The sequence below is a fragment of the Rhopilema esculentum genome, chromosome 13 (genome assembly GCF_057945365.1).
Source record: "Rhopilema esculentum isolate cy_ngs chromosome 13, ASM5794536v1, whole genome shotgun sequence".
In the NCBI taxonomy this organism is placed as follows: Eukaryota; Metazoa; Cnidaria; class Scyphozoa; order Rhizostomeae; family Rhizostomatidae; genus Rhopilema; species Rhopilema esculentum.
The window spans coordinates 2068996-2093375 of record NC_142827.1 but is presented as its reverse complement, the minus strand read 5'-3'; the positions used below and the strand labels follow the sequence as shown (position 1 = coordinate 2093375).

Sequence of the window (24380 nt, the reverse complement as noted above, 5' to 3'; positions counted from 1 at the left end):
GGTTTTATTGAATTTCGTTGAAGTTTTTCCGGTAGTTGTCTATTGTTTTAGATTTTGATGCAATATCGTTAGTGCCAAAATGTACTATGATTTCATCAGAGTTTCTTGTTAAGATAGATTTAACATAGTGTATAGCATCTTCGGATGTCGCTCCAGGTGTCGAGTGGGTCTTTATAGATTCATTCTTGACATTCTATGGCCTTCTAGGTTTTTAATCATAGAGTCACCTATTATGTAAACCAGCAGTTTTCTTTTCTGTGAGATTGCAGTGTCCTTCGTGTTTGCTACACTATGAGATTGGCTGCTGTGTTGTTCCGGGTTGAATAAGGTTTTATTTTGATATGAGATATGTATAGGATTGACTTGCTTTTGTGATTTTGCTAAGGATTGAAAATGATTTGAGTTTGTTATAGATTTATAGAATATTGAATAGAATGGTTCAGAGTATGATTGTGGGGAAGGCTTTTTTATGTGGATTGGGCAATTTGTTTGTGTTACCTAATGTTTGAGAATGTATTTTGGTGTAATCCGTGATTGTTGAAGGGGCTTGTCAAGTTTTGGTTTGCATTTGTGGATTTTATTTATATTGAGATGGAAAATGAATGGGTGCCTGTGATGTAGTTCTTCTTATAGTTAAGTCCTTTCCATATTGATATATTCCTAAACATAAAGTAGATACAGTTTTCAAATGCAACAGCTAACTCACGAGGATATAGAGAGCTACAACTCACAAATGAAACAATCGAAGCCTTAATGAATCTCCAGTAATTTAAATGCACGACAAGCAATGGGCACGTCGTCTTAAAAAATACACTTAATGCGCATATGAGAACTCACGCGCTGGTATATCTACCAATTCTTGCCAGGTAGGTATCTAAGCAGTAGCGCTAAATATACTAAAGCCCTCGACGCAGTTTTTAAGACGTACATTGGTACGGGTAAAGTGGTTTTACTTACGTTAACGATATATGAGACTTAGAGGGTTTGATAAATAACAATACAATAGAATTTGTTTACATAACTTATACTGATATAAATGAGAAACAAGGAGGCTGAATATGGATTTATTATTTCAAACTATATGTTGCTAACAATTCAAACCTATTTAAGGTATTAAACACTAACAAAATTACAAGCAGTGTTTACCTGCACAAGGAAAGTCCATAAGAAAATGAAGAGAGTATAAACTTTTTGCCTTGACGAATAAATCTATTTCTACTTCCAGTCCGTTTTTTAGGGCAACACTGTTCAATAAAGTTAACATTTGGTGACCGATTTATCATTTGGTGATCAATTTTCCAAAATCGTCGACATAGCCAGTCACCGACTTGAAGCGCGCTGAGAAACGACATCATTGTTGAGCGCAACCATCTGCATACCTGGAACAGTTTGCTGTCGTGAAACATGCACAAATATGTTTCCTCTTTGACGGCTTTGAGTAAGATTTCCATCACTGGCACAGGAGAAAATTGCATGGAACAAGGATCTTCTTGCCGCGCCGATCCTCTCCAAAACCGGACGAAAGTCGCGATGCCGCGCTCCATAGATGAAAACGTTTACAGCGGCATTCGATGTTTGAAAGAGATACAGTACTGTATTAACACTGCGAAGCCACGCGAAAACTTGCGCGTTGACGCTTGCTCCGTCCACTTACAAAGCAATGTAAAAGCAAAGTTGAAAAGCATCGAGCGGAATCGTGCAGACGCTGAAAACAACCAGCATTAAACGCAGCATTCGACGCGTGCTGTTTACATGGTCAAGTCTATTGGCCATTTTCGTGCCCATGTAGCCATGTTTTGCCAGATTGTTTGAATTTGTGACTAGTGCCGTGCCAATCTTGCGTCCTGTGATCCCTATAATCGTTGTCGACACGATGTCGCGAATGAACATGGTAAAAGCGTAGGACAACGTATAGAGGTTTTTGTGGCCTACTGGATTACACATTTGCTTTGACGAGCCTTCGACTGAATGAAGCTCCAATGCGTGAAATTTAGGCCCGGCTAGCAGAGTCCCAAGGAACACAAATGAGATCACGCACACGATCGTACGCGATTTCGTAATGCCGTTTCGAGCAAATGGTTTCGAAATTACGCGATATCTATCGACAGACATGAGCATTAGAATACATTGCGAAATAGTTACATTGATAGGCAAAACTGACAGCAGAACTTTGCATCCTACCATTCCGAAATCCCATCTTTGGAAATTTGTAAGTGTTCCGTATGCGAACATCGCAGGCACAACAATGACACAAACAAGGTCACTTACGCTGAGTGATATCAGCATTAGGTCGTACGCCGTCGCAGGCCCTTTCTTTACGAACCTAAGAATGGCGATCGTAAACAAGTTGCCGCAAACACCGATCACAAAGAGGAGAAACATGCAAACTAAAGCGAATATATCGAGCGGAGCCGTCGCATTGCCGCTATTCCTGGCGAAAGTCAATGTCGTATTGGCCGTTGTTGTTGGCGAAACAAACATTGCGGTTGTCGACGTCAAGCTAGCAAAGGTAGTGCTTGTATCATTCATGTTTCGACCTTCTTATTTTCTATATCAAGGCCACAATGCCGTCGTCGATATTACGATTTCGAGGTCATCTGTCCATATATCGGCATGGAAAGGTGCTCGAAAAGTAAACAAGTAAAAAGAAGTGAGTACCTTGTATGTTTTCGAAAATCCTCCTTCTTGACTGTGGGCAATTCAATTTTTTCACCTGAAAGACAGAATAAAGACGACTTTTAATACAGCCAACTCAGTGTGATTCGAGCTGTCAGGGGCACTGTCAAAATTTTGGAATTACAAAATGCTCGATTAACATGGTGAGGTTTTTGAATTATTTTACCTCAGTTATCCCTACATCAGTTATATACAGCCTTAATCCATATAATTGCAGCTTGCACAAAAGTTGTAAGAAGGATACTTTTTGTTAACTTATTCAATCAGTGCTAATTCAGTCTTTTGATATAAATGCAACACAAAAATAGGCAGTGTTGTTATCTTTTTCAGTGCTCGGCACGGTGCAGGCAAAGATAATTCAATTTAGTCGTTTCATCTCCAAAAAATGACTTAGGCTAAATACCCTCCAGTAATTACAATAAAGTCAATTTCAAGAAAATTCAATGCAATGAAGGACTAAAGATCTAGCTAGAAAGGTTTTTTTTGAGGAGGAGGACAAAATTGATTGAACTACGAAAAGTTCAAATTACAGAGGTTCGAAATATAAATGTTTGTTAAGAGCTTTTTTTAAGAGATCAACAAAGGAACTGGACATTTTGTTTGATTCGAATTAATAAAAGATCGAATCACACGAGTTCCAGTTTGGTTTAATTCCACAGTATGATTTCACCAGCTTCGCATGATCTAAATAGCGTTAATCTACAATTCTAAAATTTAGATCCAAGATTGTATCTTTGAAATATGGTTCGATTTACCATCTGTTGCTTTAGAATATAGATTAGAGTCTATTGTCTAAATCATATATCGACAATTCTGTCGCTTTAAGTGGTCAAATCCCGGCGGAGGACTTTGTATAGGCGACACTGGCAAGACACCTGGACCCCGCCAGGCTGTGAGCGCGCTTTTAATTTCGATAACATTTTTGCTGTGCTGTGGCTGACCTACTCTCATCGCGTGTGCCTAATTTGAGTATAACGTTTTGTTGGAGGCGACAAGCAACGATCTAAAGCAATAGAAAAGGTAATTGTACAACATATATATTTTAAGATCTGATGGCAGGTTTAATTTTATCTCTCTCAATGTCCGGTCTCGGCGGCCATGTTATGTTATGTCGATTGATTGGCCTAGTGGCACACTAATGAAGCATTTAACTTCAGCGTATCATTTTGTGTTTAATACAGCTAATAACAGAGATATAAATATTAAATTGTATATACAAGTTACTTTTGCCTGTATCGTACGTTAGATTGACATTTTGCTAGATCGTTGGTTTATGGTCTTCAATGTTGCGGGACGATATAGGCCTAGGCCTAGATCCTTTTATTCCCTTGGACACAATTTTTGATTAACCCTTCCATTCCGCTTGTTTGATAAAGTTAGAATCACAGTCAAATCTTAAATATCTCATTGCAGTTGAGCATTGATTTTTAACCATGCAAATATAAAAACCCCATGTTATAATAGAAAGAAATGCTGGGACATCATTTTTCTCCCTCGAGTTGCGATATTTAATTTGACCAAACCGTTTCTGATTTTTGCATGAAGGGTATGTTTTATTTATTGCCCTTAATCTTTGGAAGTGAATCATATATTTTCACCAAGATGAAGAATTCATAATTTATGTTACTTTGCCCTGTCAGGGATGGGATTGTCCACTGAAAAGCATTCTTTGCTGTGAGTATGGTAACTGTGAGAGGGAAAATTAGCAAATCCAGCAGTGTCTAATGTTAGCAATCATTTTACCATTTTACAATCAAATTTGTGAGTAATGGATGAGAACCAAAGTACTTTTGTTTTCAAGGATGGATAGCAAACGACCAGCAACATACATGTTGGTTTCTGATGAACAAAGAGCGAAACTGATATCAAACTACAATGAAGGTATGAAATCAACTTTGGAGAAAGAGAAAATTAATCAAGCATCGAAAGAAACTGGTCTCCCAGTTGATAAGATAAAGGTAACATGTACTTTCTTGTTCATATTTAACTGGCACAAAATATTTGATTTTCCCCTTCCTGCATACAAAGTCTACAAGAAAAAATAAAAGACACAGAAACATACAAAAGTATTTTGCCAAATTGAACGTGATAACAATATTTCTACAATTAAATATATTGGTTGAAGTAAAACCATTCAGAAATGTTTTCTATTTTTGATGCTGTATTTTAATTGTGTTTTTAAATTTAAAGAAATGGATTGGAAATCAGAATACAAAAATGCAGAAAAGGTCAAGAGCAGAAAATGGAGATCAAATAGAAGAAAAAGAAATTAAAAGAGTAAAAGGAGCAAGAAAACTGACAGCACAGAATGTTTTTTATAGTAGTTTGTCCAGAGAAGGTATATATTAAATTATGATTTTTTCTGGTAAACCGTTGCAATTGAGATTATATACAGTATTTGTAATATGAAAATAGGCATTGTGCAGCATTTCACATGTCTTTATACTTTGCATGCGGGATGGCATGCAATACCAAGAGCTTTTTATCTGCTGTTTTTCATCAAAAGAATATTTTACCATTTTAAAGCAATGCACACATCTGATGATTGAAAATCAAATCTAATCAAAGCTAATCAAAAGATTATTGCAGTCCCTTCCTCCAGTGAAAACCCTAGAAGAGGTTTCAAAAATTGCAATTACGAAAAAACCCTGCACTGAGTGAAAAACAGAGTGCATAACTGAATTCAGTGTGATATTTTAGGTAGGGGTGGTGGGTTTACCACTGTCTTAAAAAATTCACTGCCGCATTTTGAAAACAATAATTCCTTCAAGGCTATTGCAGTACATTTGATTTGCTGAAGCATAGTTTTAGGTTTTATGAACATGCGCACATTTTCCCTTTAAATTTGAAGAGGAAACCCTTGATCCTCAAATTGAAGGATGTATGCATTGCTGTTTAATCTAGCCATTTTTGATGATAATGTGGCAAGCATATAATTGTATGATAAATCTTGTATTGGAATAATTCTACACCTTGGAAAATGATAGAACTGCCTTTAGATTTGGTGATGTTTTGCATGCCTCTCATAATTTGGGTGTTTGTGGATATGCAATCACACACCTTATGCGACAAAGACTGTATATATAAATATATATATATATATTTATGTGAAAGTTTTAAATCAAGAACAAGTAATGTTTTTGGTCTAAATTATTGCTTATAAACTTGATTTCTAATAAGGCATGAATAAACATATGAAGAAAAAGGTGTGCACTGCCCAAATAGAAGCTGAACACAAGCTTTCAAATAAAAAGTAAATATTAAAAACAATACTTCTAGGAAAGCTTGCTGGGTTCAAGTCAAATGGAGAGAGACATACGTATATGTCAATCATGTGGCACAAGCTTGGTGACGCTGAAAAGCAGTCATTTAAAAATGAGGCAGAAAGGCTAAACAAAAATGCAACCAACCTCACACAGGATGAGAAATGTATCCAAATACAGCGTGTAAAGAAAATGCTTGTTAATAATGTGAGTATTTCAATATCATTGCTAATACCTTTTTACACAAATATAATTTTTTGATGCTGTTCCAAATGTAACATAAGCATGTTTTCTGCATTAAATGTTTAGAAGAGAGTGTTTTCTACATCTCATTTACACCAAATCAGTTGGCAAACAAAGCCCTACACCTCAACATGTGGCATAAGAGACAGGGCTGTTGTTTACCCTATATTGGATAGCAGCTTCCTAGCTGGAACATTTTATGCCATGTGCTATAATTTACAGTGGTACATGTGCAGTTTTTTTAAAACTTTTTTTATTGTTTGAAGAGTACTTATAGTAAAGACTATGAATAGTTTTTTATTTACTATTGACAGAAAAAATTCATTTCTAAAGATACAGATAAATACACAAAGATGGTCAGAGTTTTGCTCAAATGAACCTTTTCCTCTGCCCTTTATTACAATGCTGAATAAAACAATATCAAAACATCTCCTCACTATTTAAACTAACTGTCTTGAATGGAAGTGTTATTAGGAATTGAATCTAGGAAGGGAGGTGTAACACAAAGAGGATGGCAGAGAAAATAGTTTTATAATTTTAGTAACTTTAACTTCTTCAAAAAAAGAAAAAAATGTTTGTAATGGAATGAATAGGCCAAAACCTTCATTAAACCATCAACATAAGCCACCACATTGTTCTTGTGAATCCCTTCAATTGTGCTTTTATTCTGGCTTTATCTTTAGCACAAAGTTGGCCACATGCTTGAATAATGTGTTTTCCGACATAATTTTTTAAAATGAAGTGATGACTCATGAAAACAGAGTAAAAAAATTGCAGGGGCATAACATGTGTTTACATGTGTCTCTACAATTTGTGAAGCTTAGTCTAATTCAACTCATGCACACTACAGTAGAATCCCGTTATAACGTACTCGGTTATTACGTACTTTCAGATATAACATACTGGTATGCTTGGTTACAACATACTTCGGATATAACGTACTTAATACGCTGGTCCCTTAAACTACGTTATAACCGGATTATACTGTAGATAAACTTTGCAAAAATTTTATGAGCATCCCCATCATATGAACTAGTAAGAGGGATGGAAGAATTGGCCCCACAAAGTTAAAAAAAACGAAGTTTTGGGTTGACAAATTTCAGATAGAACCATCTACCTGTTATCAGGCCTTGCTCTAAGCAAAATGAAGGTGTTACAAAGAACCAGCTCCTAGAAAACTCTAGTGCTCTGTTTATACCCATATATCAAATAAAATTACCTTTAATGCATCTTTATGAGGAGTGTCCTTTTTTGTAGAAAAGTAGAAATTCGCTCTTTTTTGGCCTTGATAATGGGAATTGAGCTCCCATGGCTCCACACCCCTGGGCCCTGGGTATGGTATTGTGTGGCGTTTTTTTGCATACAGTATCATGTTGTTTACAGGTCTCAGCCCATATCTACACACATATCATCTTCTAAATCTCGAGATACCCCTACCTATTGTGAAACAAAGCAACCATTATATATTCTGACTCCTCTGTAAATGTATTATCAGAAAAAATGCTTGTAGGCGCAAAAGTTGTGGCAAACTCGAAATACTTGGGAGAGGAAGGGAGTAAGTTCAGTGTGTCTGCTTAGTACAAACGAATCAACTGTTTTGCGTCCAAACGGAAATGGAGCATTTTCAAATGTCATTGCGTTTTCAAATGATGCAACTTAGGCAGCCTTTCCATTAGCCCGGGTTAAAACAAAAGCGGGTTAAAGTTATCCGTTTCTGCGTCGCGTTCCCACCAACCCACTTGAAAAATGGATAAGTTTGTAAACGGGTTTTAGAGTGGGTCAGTTTTATCCCGGCTATCTTTTGACCCATCTGTGAGTTAATGGAAACACCGATACCCGGATAACTTCTGACCCACTTGCAACAACAGCAAAGTTTGAGAATTGAGATGGCGCCAAAAATCAAAATAACACTGAGCCAAACGGCCCAATAAGTCATATTTATATTTATTAGTCAATAAACGCGATCCATGTCATAAAGAGAAAATCCACGCCAAAAGGAGAAAGAAAACACAGACCAATCAAAATCAAACGTGATTAATCGCAATCGGTAGAAAAAAGCAGCTTCTACCGCCTAAGCCAATCAGAAGTCTGCATTTTCCCAAAAAATCGCATGCCAGTGATATTGGCGCTAATCCTGATGACAGCGCATGGACGGGTGATAATCCTGCTTGATGCCTTTCATATTCCGCCTTCGCGGCAAAACACTGCATGCAACACAAAAAGAGTTTTTGACTTTTTCTACAGGACTTCGGGCGTGCTATCGCGACACTTTCTATGCAGAGGGGAGGGGTTTTTGGATGGTAGTCGCCCCACTTTCATGAAAAATCGGAATGTTTCGGTGAAACAAATCCTATGTTAGTAAACGCTTTATGTTAATTCCATGAAATTATTAAAAAACTTATATTGGAAATTTCGATTATAAAACGAAATGAGGCATTACCTGGTTACTGTAAGGTTAGCAGCAATCTCAACTCCTTTCTGTCCTTTGTATGAGCTTTAGGCTTTGCACCACATTAACCAAACCGTTTTCGCGCCAAATCCCATGCACGTGTTTGCAGTCTTCCCGCGACAATTTTCGCTATTTGGCATTGAAAATCTTGTAAATACTATTTAACAAATAATCCGATGGTTGGTATGGTCCTTCCTGTAAGTTACTCATGTTTTCCTTGGTGTTTTGTGAGAATTAACATGATGCGAATTGCTGTTACCATCGATCGCATGGTGTAGCCTGCGACACAGACCAAATCGAATGCATTCGATTTGGTCTGTGTCGCAGGCTACACCATGCTATCGCGGCTGGCAGCATGTTGAACAATCGGCCATTGATGGCTGTTGACAGCTAAACAGCTTTGAAAAAAAACGGAGACACCGTTGTGTATCCTCCGCTGGCTACGGTTGCCTTGAATCCAGGCGAGAAAAATTGCGAAGAGCCCCGTCTACGAACTAGGGTCAAAGTTAGAGTCCTGCTATAAAGGGACGTAAAAACGTAGAAGAACACTTAAACAGTGGTGGCGCTAGGTTTCCTCCGACAAAGGGGCTAGCACTTCCGACGGAGGGGCTAATTTTTTTAGAGAACGATAGGGCTAGGGGGCGACAAGGAATTGTAAGGGTACTGGAGACCGAAGGCGAGCGTTGCGAGCCGAAAATTCGGGGGGTCCGGGGGTACTCCCCCGGGAAAATTTTGGTGGCTACACCCATTAGATTGGCTAAAAATGCTATCAAAATGGTGTAATCGTGTTTTTTACTACGTTTTTTGACATATTACTAAGGGCACGTTTGCCCCCTCCCTTGCCCCTCCTAGCAAAGGGCAGGAGGGGCGCTTGCCCCCCCGCGCCCCCCTTCTCCGGCGTCCCTGGAAATTTTTTTTGAAAGCTGCCTCTAGATAAGCTTAAAACTACTCTAAATCTTTACAACTCATCAAACGTTGCCAATTCAAGTAGGGCCTATCTTTGGAAAGTATGAATTTAAATAAAAAGCAACCAACTGAACTTAAGGAAAACTGGAACACAACGTAACTTTATAGGAACAGACCTAAGCGGTGGAATACGCACTTCTACATATCGAAAATTCAAGTCCAAGAATCAAAATTGTTTCACAGAGCAATTCTACTCTTCGGGAACTTAGCCTTAAATCTGTCTACTACTGAGTCCAAGTCAAGAGCACTTCCACGGGCACGATGAATACCTAGCATCATCAGACTGTCTAGACGCTCGTCCTTCATAAGTGAGCGCAGATCACTCTTGATGAGGCGCATAGAGCTGAAGCTGCGTTCACATTCGGCTGAAGAGACTGGCAAAGTGCATGCGATGGATACAAGCCGGTGCAGCTCAAAGAAAGCTTCATTTAGCTTTTCCAAGTGTGCCTCTAGTTGCAGAAGTGTGCTTGGGCGGTGTTTTTCTTCTTTTCTTGAGAGCATATATTTAAATGTGGCAATTTCACTGCGTAGTGCACCAATTTCAGACTGAAAAAGCTCAGCAAAATTGACAAGAGTTGTTGGGTCCAAGTAGCTTTTCGACTTGGGGGCCAATGCAGTTATGCCTTTCATGATCTTTATGTTTTTTTCGTCAAACCGCTTGCAAAGTTCTGCAGTTGTTCTGTTTAGTATTTCTTTGACATTTTGTACGTAGCCATCAAACCCGCTTGCTACTTGAGGCTCTGAAGATGCTTCCACAACAAACTCTCGAAGAGAAGCAGGCGTTGCCCTCTTTCTTGGTGGTCTTTTTTCTTCCGGCAATTCCAAGCGATCCGCTGCTTCTTCGGCAGTATCCCAGAACTCTTGAATCTTATCCCTGCTTTGACAGTCATCCAGTTCATCTTTCAATGTTGCAATGAGATCAATGGCTTGACTCAAATCATTGGAGGGTTTCTGCAACATGTCAGACGCAAATTTGGCTTTGTTCAAGACGTGTCGGATGGCAAACAGGTATCTCACAAATTTCCTGTCAATCTGCAGAAGATAACCAGTAGCTTCTGTTCTGCGACCGGGGTTCGTATCTGTGTCAATCACATCCTGCAGGACTTCCACCAAGATATCCAACCGCTCCCAGAAAACATTGAATTGCTTCGCCTGGCAAGACCATCTCGTGTCAGAAACTTTTCCAATTTCCATCACATGAACCTTGTGATCCTCTTGGACCTTTACCCATCGTACATGAACGGTGCTGCTGCTCAGAAAAGAATGCAGGCTTCTGAATAGCGATATCATGTCTGCCACACAACTGATTGATTTCACAACATCGACGATCACAAGGTTCAATCGATGACAAAAGCAATGGACGTAGTAAGCCATTTCAGCACCGGTTTTCAGAGGAAGTTTCCTTTGAACGCCATTCAGGTGACCAGAAACAACAGAAGCTCCATCGTAGCCTTGCCCCACGCATGCTTTCATGTTGGCTTCGATGCGTTGCAATCGTTCAATTATTGTGTCTGAAAGACCATCTGCATCTAAACTTTGCGCCTCAGCAATGCCAATAAATTCCTCATGTATGGCATTCTCGTAGCAGTAACGGACTGCAACAACAAGCTGCTCTTTTTTGCTTCTATCTTTAGACTCATCTGAAAGGACGGTAAAATACTGAGCCTTATTGAGCTCACTTTTTATTTGCTCAAGAACCATGTCTTTCATAATGTCTAAGATGGCATTCTGTACGCTGTGGTGAGTATACTTTGCATTTTTCGGGCCAGTGCGGATTTTGTCAGCAACAACTGGGTCATGCCTTGCAAGAAGACCAAGTATCGCAAGAAAATTACCACAAGAAGGTCCATAGTCTAGAGCTTCTTTATTTATATCGGCAACACGAAATGAACCTCCAGTCTCACGTTGGGCAATCTTCCGCTGAGCAGTGAGAAGCAGGACTTCGCAAATCACTCGCATGTAATGCCTGTTGTCTTTAACCAGTTTCGAATAAGCGGCATCATGAAGTGTGGCAATGGTCTGAAAATTTCCAGACTTAACGTTTTCATAGTGCGCTTTAGCAGCTACACTTTGGGCATGAAGATGGCTGGTTTGATGTTGCAAGAGTTTGTTATCATTCACTTTGGTGCCATAGCATCTTTTCCAATTGCGCAAGCCTTGACTAACAAACGCTGGATCCTTCCGATTCTCTGAAAAATTACGACAGTGGAAACAGAAGATGGCATCCTCCATTTGCGAATACTCAATCCAGGGATACTTTTCATACAGCAAAGGTGTGAATGCGCGATGCTGATTGCCAATCAAATGTGTAGGGAAGGAAATATTACGAGGCTGCACAGGTCCGCCGTCTTTGGTTGAGGATATGTCCTTGGGGCCAGCGACGGATAGTGTAAGTTGCGGTCCTCTCGAATCTCCTTGAAGTGCTAAAACGAAAAAAATTATCCATCACACTTTGCAAACTTTTTTCCTGTTAAGTTCTTGGCAGTGCCCTATTTTATATCTGAGAAGTGCCTCTTTTCATTGTTTTAGACTTTTCTTTGAGCTTTAGTGCGAAAGAGGCTATGGGAGCCAAAGTGGCTGCTTATATGCAAAACTTTTCCGGGCGAGCATGCCCCCGTGCCCTTCTAGCAGGGTTTGCCTTCGTCTTAATTACATACCAAGGTGCCCTTTTTTCACGCGCCCTTCCACTTTTTAGTACCCCCCTACGCCGCTGGTTAATGGAGAGTTACGATTATATCTGATAGCTAGTTAGTATACCTTCGGCTGATAATCCTGCAGGATCAACTTCATCTTCCAACTCGAGTTCCAACTGTTCCAAATTTTCCTCGATATCCTCGTTGCTGTCGCTTTCATTTGCTGCTTCCACAATGTCCGACATCGACTGTTCGGCTTCCGAAATGGTGACGTAGTTGTCAGCATCTACATTCGTGACTTCGGGGTCCAAGCTAGAAGTTGTACCTGGAAGTTTAAACAAATGATTTACTACCCTGTTTTACATGTGTGAAAAAGATTATAATATCTCCTGGGAGATGGACAAAAAGGCATTTTTACTAATCAATCTTTTGTGACTCTTAATATCAAAATCATCCAAAAAATTATTTTTATTTGTAAATAAAACGAAGAAATTTATACGTCTAACAAGGTTTATTCCTCATCCAGTCATAGCCAGGTATATTTGTTTAAATATGTCGCAGTCGCAGTGAAATCCCATATTATATAGGTCCGAAAATAAGAAACTTTTAATTTCTGGAGAGCTAGGTTTCCTATAAAAATACACGTTTTTTTCTTAATAAGGAACTTGTTTATAAAAAAAACTAGAAGGATTTATCGTAAATAGTAATAGATGGTTTCCCTTAAAAATAGTAAAAAATAAGAAATTTGGAAACTATTAGTACTCTGGGCTTGAGTCAAGTTTCTTATAAATAAAAAAACGTGTACGTAGAAGCAAAACACTACAAATATGTATGGTTGGGATGGGGTAAAATGGCTTAGCTACTACGTAAATGAGTTTGATTGTTTTTATGGCTGAAGCCCTTTGCTAAGTGTTTTTCCTCGTATTAAAAGGACTTAAATATTAAAACGTATAACATACCACGTTCGATTTGCTCTTCGTCTTGAATTTTCGAAATTTCAACTTCTTGTTCTTCGGGGTCTTCTGTTGTTCTTTCAGTTTCAAAATCATTAACCTTTCGTTTCTTTGGAAAAGTACCGCCTTTTGATTGAAAAAATGTTTTTATTTTTCTCTGCTGCGAGTCCGTTTCAACTATTGCCGTCGTAGGAGCAGTCCTTCCCATTGCAGCCAAATCTTTGTGCTTGGACTTCGTGTGGCGGGCAGCGTAATCATTGTTAAATACGTCATTACATATACTACATCTAACACTGAAACGGGTAACATTTGTTGCCATATCGCTATCGCACAAAAATATTCCGATGTTGTAGGTTGGTTATAGCAAGCAAGATTTGGACGAACTGCACTATCCATAACATAAGATCAAATTTAACAGCATGCGGAAAACACCTGGTACTGAACATCTAAACAACCAATTCAAACTTCTTATAACAGATTATTATTTACCATGAAATTGATGTGTCGATGAGTTGTTTTGGGATGAGCTTCCTGAATTCTGATAACAGTCCTTTTAGAAATTTCTATTTCCGCCAAAACTTAAAAAATTCGCTCCGACAAAAAAAATTCAAGCATAATTTATCTTCCGACGGAGGGGCTAGCCTCCTCCGACGGGGGGGCTGTAGCCCCCCCTGCCCCCCCTCTGGCGCCACCACTGCACTTAAAAGGACTTCAAGAAATGAAATTTTTTTGAAAACATAGAAGAATGTTTAATGATCAAATATTGTATAGTTATTATTCTTGTGAACATTTATATACGGGAAAAATTGTTTTTCTAACTTTCGAAAAGATCAAAAGTGTACCCTGAGCATCTCTATAATGGGTTTTCCAAAGTAAGAACCGTTTCAATTTAGTTTTCATTATATAATTTACACTTTGAAGAAATGTTAAAGTCAAAAAAACTGTGGTCTAATTTGCTAGTCCTTTTAGTTTTACACTAACTTTTTGCCAAAAACAGGCTCTTCCTGCAAAATTTCCACGGTGTATGATATGATCCTGTCAGAAATGTTTGCCTTGTTCTTGTAACCTGTGCTCAAGACTCCTTATTTGAGGGGTCTGGAGCACAGTCTATTTCCTAGCTTTTGATAACTTTATTTCAAGTTGGATATAATGTTCTAACTTAATTTTAAACAATTATCATGGGCTATTAAATACCAATGACAGCGGTTTCTATCACAGATTGGAGGAGCTAAAGCGTTTTTTAGGGGGGGGGAGGGGGCTTAAGATGCTAAAAACTAAGAGCAGATTGGGGCCAACTTTTTGTATGGTTTTAAATATAATTTGGGAATTATTGGGGGGCTATTTAATTTCTTCTTAAATTAGAATGAGCATTTTCAGTTACGTTCGCTAGTGGTAATTATCATGACATCTAGAGAAATTTTGGCATTTGTGTGCCGCATTTTTTTGGAATACTTTTGTGGGTCAGGGTATGCTTTTGACAAATTTTTATAGGACAGGGTTAGGGTGCAAAAAGGTTTCCCGCACAGCCCCCTTGTCATTTTCCTAGTCAGGTCCCCCCACCCTCTGGGAATCTATCTATGTGATATATGCTAGCCCTGCTATATCCGGGTTCATAATTTGCAGGAGCACAGAATTTTGGTTTGTTTTATTAGCTTTTGGAAGATCTCTAGACTGTTGACATTTCTTACTTCGGCGGGTATATCATTCACAACAGCTGGATTTTGGTTACTGTTAGTGGATCCGAGTTATTTTTCAGCAGTTTTATTACTCTTTTTACAAAAACAATCATTTAAGAACACGAGCCTCAAAATTTGTCAAATGTCAAGAACAAATTAAGAACAATAATGTGAAATCACCCTTAAAAAATTTATATAAAAAACGAAGAGTTTTTTGCCATCTAGGGGTGCTTTTTGGGTGAACTTTCAAACTTGTCAGCAAATAACGCCTGTCGCACCAATTTTGTTGGCAAATGAGGCCTGAACTCCAATAATTCAAGGAATAATTTAGAACAATCCTGGAGCAAATTTTCGAAAAAATTAAAAACATCCAGGCTGAATTTCAATTTGCCGGTTCTTAAGGAAAGTTTTTTTTATTTATAGATATCTAGACCGAGATCCGATTTTACAAGGCATTGTCATATTTTAGAAACACGGCACAACTAGTGTAAAATGTGGCCAGAGAATGGCTTTTAAACATCACAAAGTCATTTTCAGATAGACTAACAAAAGTTTGGCATCTGGCAAATGATCTTCCCACTTACAATTATGGTGCAAAAAGTGTGAACGGGAGAGGGTCAGAAAATATTTTTGGGTGCTCTTCGTGGCTATGAATCCTCTTCTCGGGGTTTTCCAGTATAACTGTGTTTTCAAGGCATCGAGAAAGCTTCCTTGCAATAATGGAGAGGAAATTGCAATAGAATGACGTCATAAATATCCTTTTCTATAAATTTCGAATTCTGATCACATAACCTGAAAAAGCATCGTAAAATACCTCTAAATATGAAAAATCAGTTAAAAGAGTTACGAATTGACAGAGTTATGGTCAGATGAGCACCGGCTCTTGCCCCATCAAACCTCTTTAAGTTGGTCTCTGTTCATAAACTTTATGAACAGAGCCAAAATAACGGTGGTCCGTTAGCAAATTTCCAATCTTTCATTTGCTATATCTCATTCAGTTTTTGACTCATTGGCCTGATTTTGCATATTTAGAAGTAATTGATAGAGTTCTTCTATGTTCTTTGATCAAAATTCAAAAATTATAAAAATAGTTTTCTTGTGACATAACACTTAGAACTCAATGCCGTTAATAGTCGTGCCACAGATGTTGCGAGCGCTTGGATACGCCGACGAAAGACACTTGGATACGGTCTTGCTACGCTTTAATCAGTGGATTAGTCGTGAAGATTTAGAAAGTTTAACAGCAAAGTTAAAAACAAGTCAAGGGCTTTATCAGGGGCGGACACTTGGTGAAATATTGGGGGGGGGGGCAAGCCTATTGTTTTAATAAGATGAAATCACATTTCCCAATGTCTTAGAACAAAAGACCACTGTTCTCCAAGGTATTGGGGGCGACCGCCATCGAAAACCTTAATTTTTTTGTCTCTGTTTATAACCTACCATAACATAACCTGTTTGGCAGATTTAGAAGTATTTCATGTTGTCCTTTCAGATTATATGGTCAATTTTCAAAAATTCTAAAAATTTAATTCTAAAAAGATACAAAGCTAATGTCCAATCAAGAATTCTTGAAATTTTTTTATTGCTCACCTAAGGTTCAATTGAGCGTGAAGTTAGTCAACTGAGTTCAAGATATTTAGCACCCACCCAAAAGACCTGAACTGCCATAACAAGCATATGTACCTATTCCAAAGAATTCTTAAAATTGACATTACAAAAAAAACAATTTTAGAATTTTTGAAAATTGACCATATAATCTGAAAGGACAACATGAAATACTTCTAAATCTGCCAAACAGGTTATGTTATGGTAGGTTATAAACAGAGACAAAAAAATTAAGGTTTTCGATGGCGGTCGCCCCCAATACCTTGGAGAACAGTGGTCTTTTGTTCTAAGACATTGGGAAATGTGATTTCATCTTATTAAAACAATAGGCTTGCCCCCCCCCCCAATATTTCACCAAGTGTCCGCCCCTGATAAAGCCCTTGACTTGTTTTTAACTTTGCTGTTAAACTTTCTAAATCTTCACGACTAATCCACTGATTAAAGCGTAGCAAGACCGTATCCAAGTGTCTTTCGTCGGCGTATCCAAGCGCTCGCAACATCTGTGGCACGACTATTAACGGCATTGAGTTCTAAGTGTTATGTCACAAGAAAACTATTTTTATAATTTTTGAATTTTGATCAAAGAACATAGAAGAACTCTATCAATTACTTCTAAATATGCAAAATCAGGCCAATGAGTCAAAAACTGAATGAGATATAGCAAATGAAAGATTGGAAATTTGCTAACGGACCACCGTTATTTTGGCTCTGTTCATAAAGTTTATGAACAGAGACCAACTTAAAGAGGTTTGATGGGGCAATAGCCGGTGCTCATCTGACCATAACTCTGTCAATTCGTAACTCTTTTAACTGATTTTTCATATTTAGAGGTATTTTACGATGCTTTTTCAGGTTATGTGATCAGAATTCGAAATTTATAGAAAAGGATATTTATGACGTCATTCTATTGCAATTTCCTCTCCATTATTGCAAGGAAGCTTTCTCGATGCCTTGAAAACACAGTTATACTGGAAAACCCCGAGAAGAGGATTCATAGCCACGAAGAGCACCCAAAAATATTTTCTGACCCTCTCCCGTTCACACTTTTTGCACCATAATTGTAAGTGGGAAGATCATTTGCCAGATGCCAAACTTTTGTTAGTCTATCTGAAAATGACTTTGTGATGTTTAAAAGCCATTCTCTGGCCACATTTTACACTAGTTGTGCCGTGTTTCTAAAATATGACAATGCCTTGTAAAATCGGATCTCGGTCTAGATATCTATAAATAAAAAAAACTTTCCTTAAGAACCGGCAAATTGAAATTCAGCCTGGATGTTTTTAATTTTTTCGAAAATTTGCTCCAGGATTGTTCTAAATTATTCCTTGAATTATTGGAGTTCAGGCCTCATTTGCCAACAAAATTGGTGCGACAGGCGTTATTTGCTGACAAGTTTGAAAGTTCACCCAAAAAGCACCCCTAGATGGCAAAAAACTCTTCGTTTTTTATATAAATTTTTTAAGGGTGATTTCACATTATTGTTCTTAATTTGTTCTTGACATTTGACAAATTTTGAGGCTCGTGTTCTTAAATGATTGTTTTTGTAAAAAGAGTAATAAAACTGCTGAAAAATAACTCGGATCCACTAACAGTAACCAAAATCCAGCTGTTGTGAATGATATACCCGCCGAAGTAAGAAATGTCAACAGTCTAGAGATCTTCCAAAAGCTAATAAAACAAACCAAAATTCTGTGCTCCTGCAAATTATGAACCCGGATATAGCAGGGCTAGCATATATCACATAGATAGATTCCCAGAGGGTGGGGGGACCTGACTAGGAAAATGACAAGGGGGCTGTGCGGGAAACCTTTTTGCACCCTAACCCTGTCCTATAAAAATTTGTCAAAAGCATACCCTGACCCACAAAAGTATTCCAAAAAAATGCGGCACACAAATGCCAAAATTTCTCTAGATGTCATGATAATTACCACTAGCGAACGTAACTGAAAATGCTCATTCTAATTTAAGAAGAAATTAAATAGCCCCCCAATAATTCCCAAATTATATTTAAAACCATACAAAAAGTTGGCCCCAATCTGCTCTTAGTTTTTAGCATCTTAAGCCCCCTCCCCCCCCCTAAAAAACGCTTTAGCTCCTCCAATCTGTGATAGAAACCGCTGTCATTGGTATTTAATAGCCCATGATAATTGTTTAAAATTAAGTTAGAACATTATATCCAACTTGAAATAAAGTTATCAAAAGCTAGGAAATAGACTGTGCTCCAGACCCCTCAAATAAGGAGTCTTGAGCACAGGTTACAAGAACAAGGCAAACATTTCTGACAGGATCATATCATACACCGTGGAAATTTTGCAGGAAGAGCCTGTTTTTGGCAAAAAGTTAGTGTAAAACTAAAAGGACTAGCAAATTAGACCACAGTTTTTTTGACTTTAACATTTCTTCAAAGTGTAAATTATATAATGAAAACTAAATTGAAACGGTTCTTACTTTGGAAAACCCATTATAGAGATGCTCAGGGTACACTTTTGATCTTTTCGAAAGTTAGAAAAACAATTTTTCCCGTATATAAATGTTCACAAGAATAATAACTATACAATATTTGATCATTAAACATTCTTCTATGTTTTCAAAAAAATTTCATTTCTTGAAGTCCTTTTAAGTGTTCTTCTACGTTTTTACGTCCCTTTATAGCAGGACTCTAACTTTGACCCTAGTTCGTAGACGGGGCTCTTCGCAATTTTTCTCGCCTGGATTCAAGGCAACCGTAGCCAGCGGAGGATACACAACGGTGTCTCCGTTTTTTTTCAAAGCTGTTTAGCTGTCAACAGCCATCAATGGCCGATTGTTCAACATGCTGCCAGCCGCGATAGCATGGTGTAGCCTGCGACACAGACCAAATCGAATGCATTCGATTTGGTCTGTGTCGCAGGCTACACCATGCGATCGATGGTAACAGCAATTCGCATCATGTTAATTCTCACAAAACACCAAGGAAAACATGAGTAACTTACAGGAAGGACCATACCAACCATCGGATTATTTGTTAAATAGTATTTACAAGATTTTCAATGCCAAATAGCGAAAATTGTCGCGGGAAGACTGCAAACACGTGCATGGGATTTGGCGCGAAAACGGTTTGGTTAATGTGGTGCAAAGCCTAAAGCTCATACAAAGGACAGAAAGGAGTTGAGATTGCTGCTAACCTTACAGTAACCAGGTAATGCCTCATTTCATTTTATAATCGAAATTTCCAATATAAGTTTTTTAATAATTTCATGGAATTAACATGAAGCGTTTACTAACATAGGATTTGTTTCACCGAAACATTCCGATTTTTCATGAAAGTGGGGCGACTACCATCCAAAAACCCCTCCCCTCTGCATAGAAAGTGTCGCGATAGCACGCCCGAAGTCCTGTAGAAAAAGTCAAAAACTCTTTTTGTGTTGCATGCAGTGTTTTGCCGCGAAGGCGGAATATCAAAGGCATCAAGCAGGATTATCACCCGTCCATGCGCTGTCATCAGGATTAGCGCCAATATCACTGGCATGCGATTTTTTGGGAAAATGCAGACTTCTGATTGGCTTAGGCGGTAGAAGCTGCTTTTTTCTACCGATTGCGATTAATCACGTTTGATTTTGATTGGTCTGTGTTTTCTTTCTCCTTTTGGCGTGGATTTTCTCTTTATGACATGGATCGCGTTAATAGCCCTTCATTGATGATATCAAAAAGTAATCTTTTTTCTCAATAATCTGATAAAATTGTTTCTGATTGTATTACTGAATTTATGCTCTTTAGCATATTAACATTTACTTTATACTGTTTAGTATACCATTGATGAGAATCATTGAATTTACTTGGCTGAAAACGATGTAACCAGATTGAATACCAAGCATTAGACTCAATTTACTCTTTAACAAAAATACTCTAACAATCTAGTTACCGGTTGACCTAATCTGGCTTATTAATTTTTAGATAATGCAACTGGAACAACTTGGAGTTGAAAGCGCTAGCATGATACTCGATGAAAATAAAGATGTTTCATACTTTGGATCTCGTCATGGCATAGAGTTTTTGAACACTACTCCTCAGATTGACTTTGAGTTTAGAAGTTTTTTTGGTAAGAACTTACATCTTTTGTTTGACTTTTCATGAATAGATTCACTTGATGCCAAATTTCAGTCAACTTCAGCTTTTCCGGCCAAATCAATTTTCGGCAGCCAAGGGGGTTGTAAAAAGACCAGAATGGAGGAATTTGGATGCATACCTTTTTTTGCTACACTACCTCCCTCGTGCATTGCTACTGACAGCCAAATTGTGGCTCTAAGTCCTCATTCAGTCTAGCTGTACAGTTGTACTTCTTTTCTTAATAGATTAACTATCTGCTCAAAATGTTTCCTTTGTGTAAAATAGAGGACAACTTTTTGTAGAAGGTTATAATGTAAATATATCATACCCTTAATTTTCTCTGGGAAATTTGGGAGTATTTCATTGCTACATTTTAAGGTTTGTTTGTATGATAAATCAATCTTAATATTTTAGATGTGAAAGAAAAAGATCAAAATTTTACATATAAAGATTTGCAAATTGCTTTCAACAAAGCGTATGGTAGGTATCTTGTATTGTAATCATGGTCCTCAAAAAAATTAAGTGAACGAAACGAATCAAAAAATCTTCTTGCAAAAGTAATGTTGTGTATTGTCTTCTAGTCAAACTTGTTCCATTTTTTACGCATTTTGGGGGCTCTAGGATATTTTATTTTTTTGAAGCTAGAAATATAAATAAAACATCCTTCGAATAATATTTTCTGTATTAACTTTTAATTAAAAATGAGACGGCTGCGAAAATTCCATTGCTTTTCCTTTGAAATAAAACTTGAGTTTACTTGAACTGCATATGGTTTTTTAAGCTCTTTTAATAATTGTCTGCGACGTATATTTTTTTCTATTGTTTTACAGCAAAAGCCATCAACTGCAAAAATGCCAAGGTTCCCTATTTGAAAGGAAACTTTGAGATCGAAGGCATCCCAGACGACATTCCATGGAGAAAGGAGAATGGCATTATCAAGAAGCCTTCGGATTATGGGCAATCTCAAATTAATCGAGTTATGACTGTTAAAGAGTCTATTACATTCAAGGTCATTACGCCACTATTAGCTGCACCACCAAATGTAGAATTTCTTGCTGCAACACCAAGTGTATTGGATGCTGCAAGTGTATCAGATGAGGAATCTGCTACGGAAATCGAACCCCAGATAACACTGGACACGGATTTACCAGTCTGCATGTTAAAAATTGTCGAAGAGGAAGTGGGATTAAGGGCACTGAATGGTGGTAGAAAGATTGGGGATAGTGAGATAGACGTTTTCCAAAGCCTCAGGGATGAAGAAGTCAGGCAGGTGATAGACATCTATTCCAAGTTTTTTACTGGGGATGCATTGGAGGTTTTCAAGAAAAATTATGCATCACAAGAAAAGGGTGTTGTCTTGGCAACATATACTGATCATGCGAGTGTCTTTTGGCTATTTTATTATGAAGGCTTTGCAAGGGATCTTGCAAATTTGAATGGTGATGATTCGGTGCCTGGATACTGGCTCGACAAAAAGAAGGGTCCAGTTTACCGTTTTTTGAATACAGCAACGTCTATTCAATATAGAAATGTTGTCAAGGACGATCGCCAAAGTGTTATAAGCTGGAAACACAAAGTGGAGATTAACACGAGGCAACTAACAGTGGACCGAGAGTTTCTCCGCTTGTTGAAGAGAAATCTAACTGTTTAATTAAGTGCTTTGCTTTAAGAAACAATGTGTGCTATTCGGGAGACTTTTAATTTTCAAATTTTGATGACTTTTGTATTTTGATGATAGTTGGTAACTGTTTCTTATGTTTCACTAGTACTGTCTTTCTCACCGAGTAAAGTGTTGAAGGTGATTTCTTCCTCGTTCATTTTTTTTATCTTGCTGAATAGGGTATGCAACACAGTTGCTCCTGTTTTTCTGATAATCTTAAAATATGTTTGTATTTTTGTAATTTTTTATTTACTACTTGCAACTGATTAATTGTCTTAACTTTATTATCCTAGCTTAATGTTTGCAAGATTTTTCAAAGCCCTCTCTTTTCACATAAAAAAACCGGAATACTTCATCACTGGTGCTAATTTTTAACTTTAGGGTTTAACGCGACTTTGACTGTTTATTGTCAAGGCTCTCAATTTTAAGTATTTGATCACAAAAGTTTTATTTGAAACTCTAAACATTACAAATGATCACAACATTTGCATACAGCCCACATATGACGCTTCGCCCTCACAATTTTTATTGAAGTTCTAATTTTGATATATATGCTTTTGAAAATGGCTTCGGAAAAAGCAGTCAAACAGCCTAAAATCGTGTCATTTGTGAGAATGGAGGTGATGTTTTAGACTAGTTAAAATAATGGAGGGTCTTATACCCCCACACCCACGGCTTTTATATGTCTTGTTGCCACGCTGTGGTATCATTAGCGAGGCGATAGTTACTGTATTCCTCATGTGAGATGCGGTGGGCAGGTGCTCCGTAAGTTAGAGAAAAGAAAGCGTGAAGCTAAATTAAAGGTAAAGGGAATTTTCTTTACGGTATGATTGCACGATCAAGTTCAAGTCATATTTTTCACCAAAAGGAAATATAATGGTCATCTGTTATCCTATAAATGTGCTAAACATTAGCATGATATTCAACTTTTAGCACTAGAATTCTTATCAAAGTTTGAAAGAGTTTTTGACCTATCAAAATTTTGTCTCACTCACCATATTTTTCAAAGAAACAAACCAGTAGCTTCTTTTAAGTCTAAATGAGGCTCGATGAATATTATTTTTGAATCGAATCAAGGGAGAGGAAGGACAAATAAAGGCTAGAGGCTTAACAGAAACTCGACGACAGCGCGCAATTTAATGGGCCTCAATCCTAGTCTGGCTAAGCTTTTGTCGTACATGAATCTAGAACATCAGACAACGGAACAATAGCGAACATAGAGATGTAGTCACATTTCAAATCTAGCAAATTCATTGAAGTCTAAATCTTTCTTACTGCGGAATTTTACGTGGCCGGAGCCAAGTAAATACAACTTTTCTTATAAAATTTCCAGCTAAAAAGTAGATATACCCTTCATGTTGCCCGGTACGATAAATATTCCCGTATATCTACAGTTATTTTGAATATAATGAAAAACGAAAAACTTTCTAACAAAATATCCATCCAAACACTAGATATACCCTCCATGTTGCCCGGTACGATAAATATTTCCGTATATCTACAGTTATTTTGAATATAATGAAAAACGAAAAACTTTCTAACAAAATATCCATCCAAACAGTAGATATACCCTCCATGTTGCCCGGTACGATAAATATTTCCGTATATCTACAGTTATTTTGAATATAATGAAAAACGAAAAACTTTCTAACAAAATATCCATCCAAACAGTAGATATACCCTCCATGTTGCCCGGTACGATAAATATTTCCGTATATCTACAGTTATTTTGAATATAATGAAAAACGAAAAACTTTCTAACAAAATATCCATCCAAACAGTAGATATACCCTCCATGTTGCCCGGTTCGATAAATATTTCCGTATATCTACAGTTATTTTGAATATAATGAAAAATGAAAAACTTTCTAACAAAATATCCATCCAAACACTAGATATACCCTCCATGTTGCCCGGTACGATAGATATTTCCGTATATCTACAGTTATTTTGAATATAATTAAACACGAAAAACTTTCTAAACAAATATCCATCTAAACAGTAGATATACCCTCCATGTTGCCCGGTACGATAAATATTTCCGTATATCTACAGTTATTTTGAATATATTTAAACATGAAAAACTTTCTTGCAAAATATCCAGCTAAACAGTAGATATACCCTCCAAGTTGCCCGGTACGATAATGATTTCTGTAAATTTTTAGATATTT

At 37.5% G+C, this 24380-nt stretch overlaps 3 protein-coding genes across 3 annotated transcripts; 1 reads left to right on the top strand and 2 right to left on the bottom strand.

Annotated features, from left to right (window-relative positions):
* Window positions 1-1650: 1650 nt before the first annotated feature.
* LOC135692042 (neuropeptide Y receptor type 6-like) lies at window positions 1651-2529 on the bottom strand. The gene has a single exon (XM_065210058.2). It carries the CDS (start codon window positions 2527-2529, stop codon window positions 1651-1653), a length of 879 nt encoding a protein of 292 aa, XP_065066130.2.
* Window positions 2530-3351: 822 nt separating this feature from the next.
* LOC135696245 (uncharacterized) lies at window positions 3352-24057 on the top strand. The gene is made up of 7 exons (XM_089112050.1): window positions 3352-3696; window positions 4478-4634; window positions 4867-5014; window positions 5956-6146; window positions 20398-20542; window positions 20965-21030; window positions 21381-24057. Exons 2-7 carry the CDS (start codon window positions 4479-4481, stop codon window positions 22199-22201), a joined length of 1527 nt encoding a protein of 508 aa, XP_088968176.1. The 5' UTR covers window positions 3352-3696; window position 4478; the 3' UTR covers window positions 22202-24057.
* On the bottom strand, window positions 9175-13886 carry LOC135682519 (zinc finger MYM-type protein 1-like). Its single transcript, XM_089112049.1, has 3 exons — window positions 13190-13886; window positions 12355-12555; window positions 9175-12020 (listed from the first exon to the last, which is right to left on the bottom strand). The coding sequence occupies exons 1-3, from the start codon at window positions 13500-13502 to the stop codon at window positions 9775-9777; spliced, it is 2760 nt and encodes a 919-aa protein (XP_088968175.1). The 5' UTR covers window positions 13503-13886; the 3' UTR covers window positions 9175-9774.
* Window positions 24058-24380: the final 323 nt, after the last annotated feature.

Coding starts and splice junctions, on each gene's coding strand:
- LOC135696245 (XM_089112050.1), top strand. CDS start 4,479: ATGGATAGCAAACGACCAGCAACATACATGTTGGTTTCTGATGAACAA. Junction 5,015..5,955: donor TAGTAGTTTGTCCAGAGAAG/GTATATATTAAA, acceptor CAATACTTCTAG/GAAAGCTTGCTGGGTTCAAG. Junction 20,543..20,964: donor TGAGTTTAGAAGTTTTTTTG/GTAAGAACTTAC, acceptor TTAATATTTTAG/ATGTGAAAGAAAAAGATCAA.
- LOC135692042 (XM_065210058.2), bottom strand. CDS start 2,529: ATGAATGATACAAGCACTACCTTTGCTAGCTTGACGTCGACAACCGCA.
- LOC135682519 (XM_089112049.1), bottom strand. CDS start 13,502: ATGGCAACAAATGTTACCCGTTTCAGTGTTAGATGTAGTATATGTAAT. Junction 12,556..13,189: donor CGAAGAGCAAATCGAACGTG/GTATGTTATACG, acceptor TTAAACTTCCAG/GTACAACTTCTAGCTTGGAC. Junction 12,021..12,354: donor TGCAGGATTATCAGCCGAAG/GTATACTAACTA, acceptor TTTTCGTTTTAG/CACTTCAAGGAGATTCGAGA.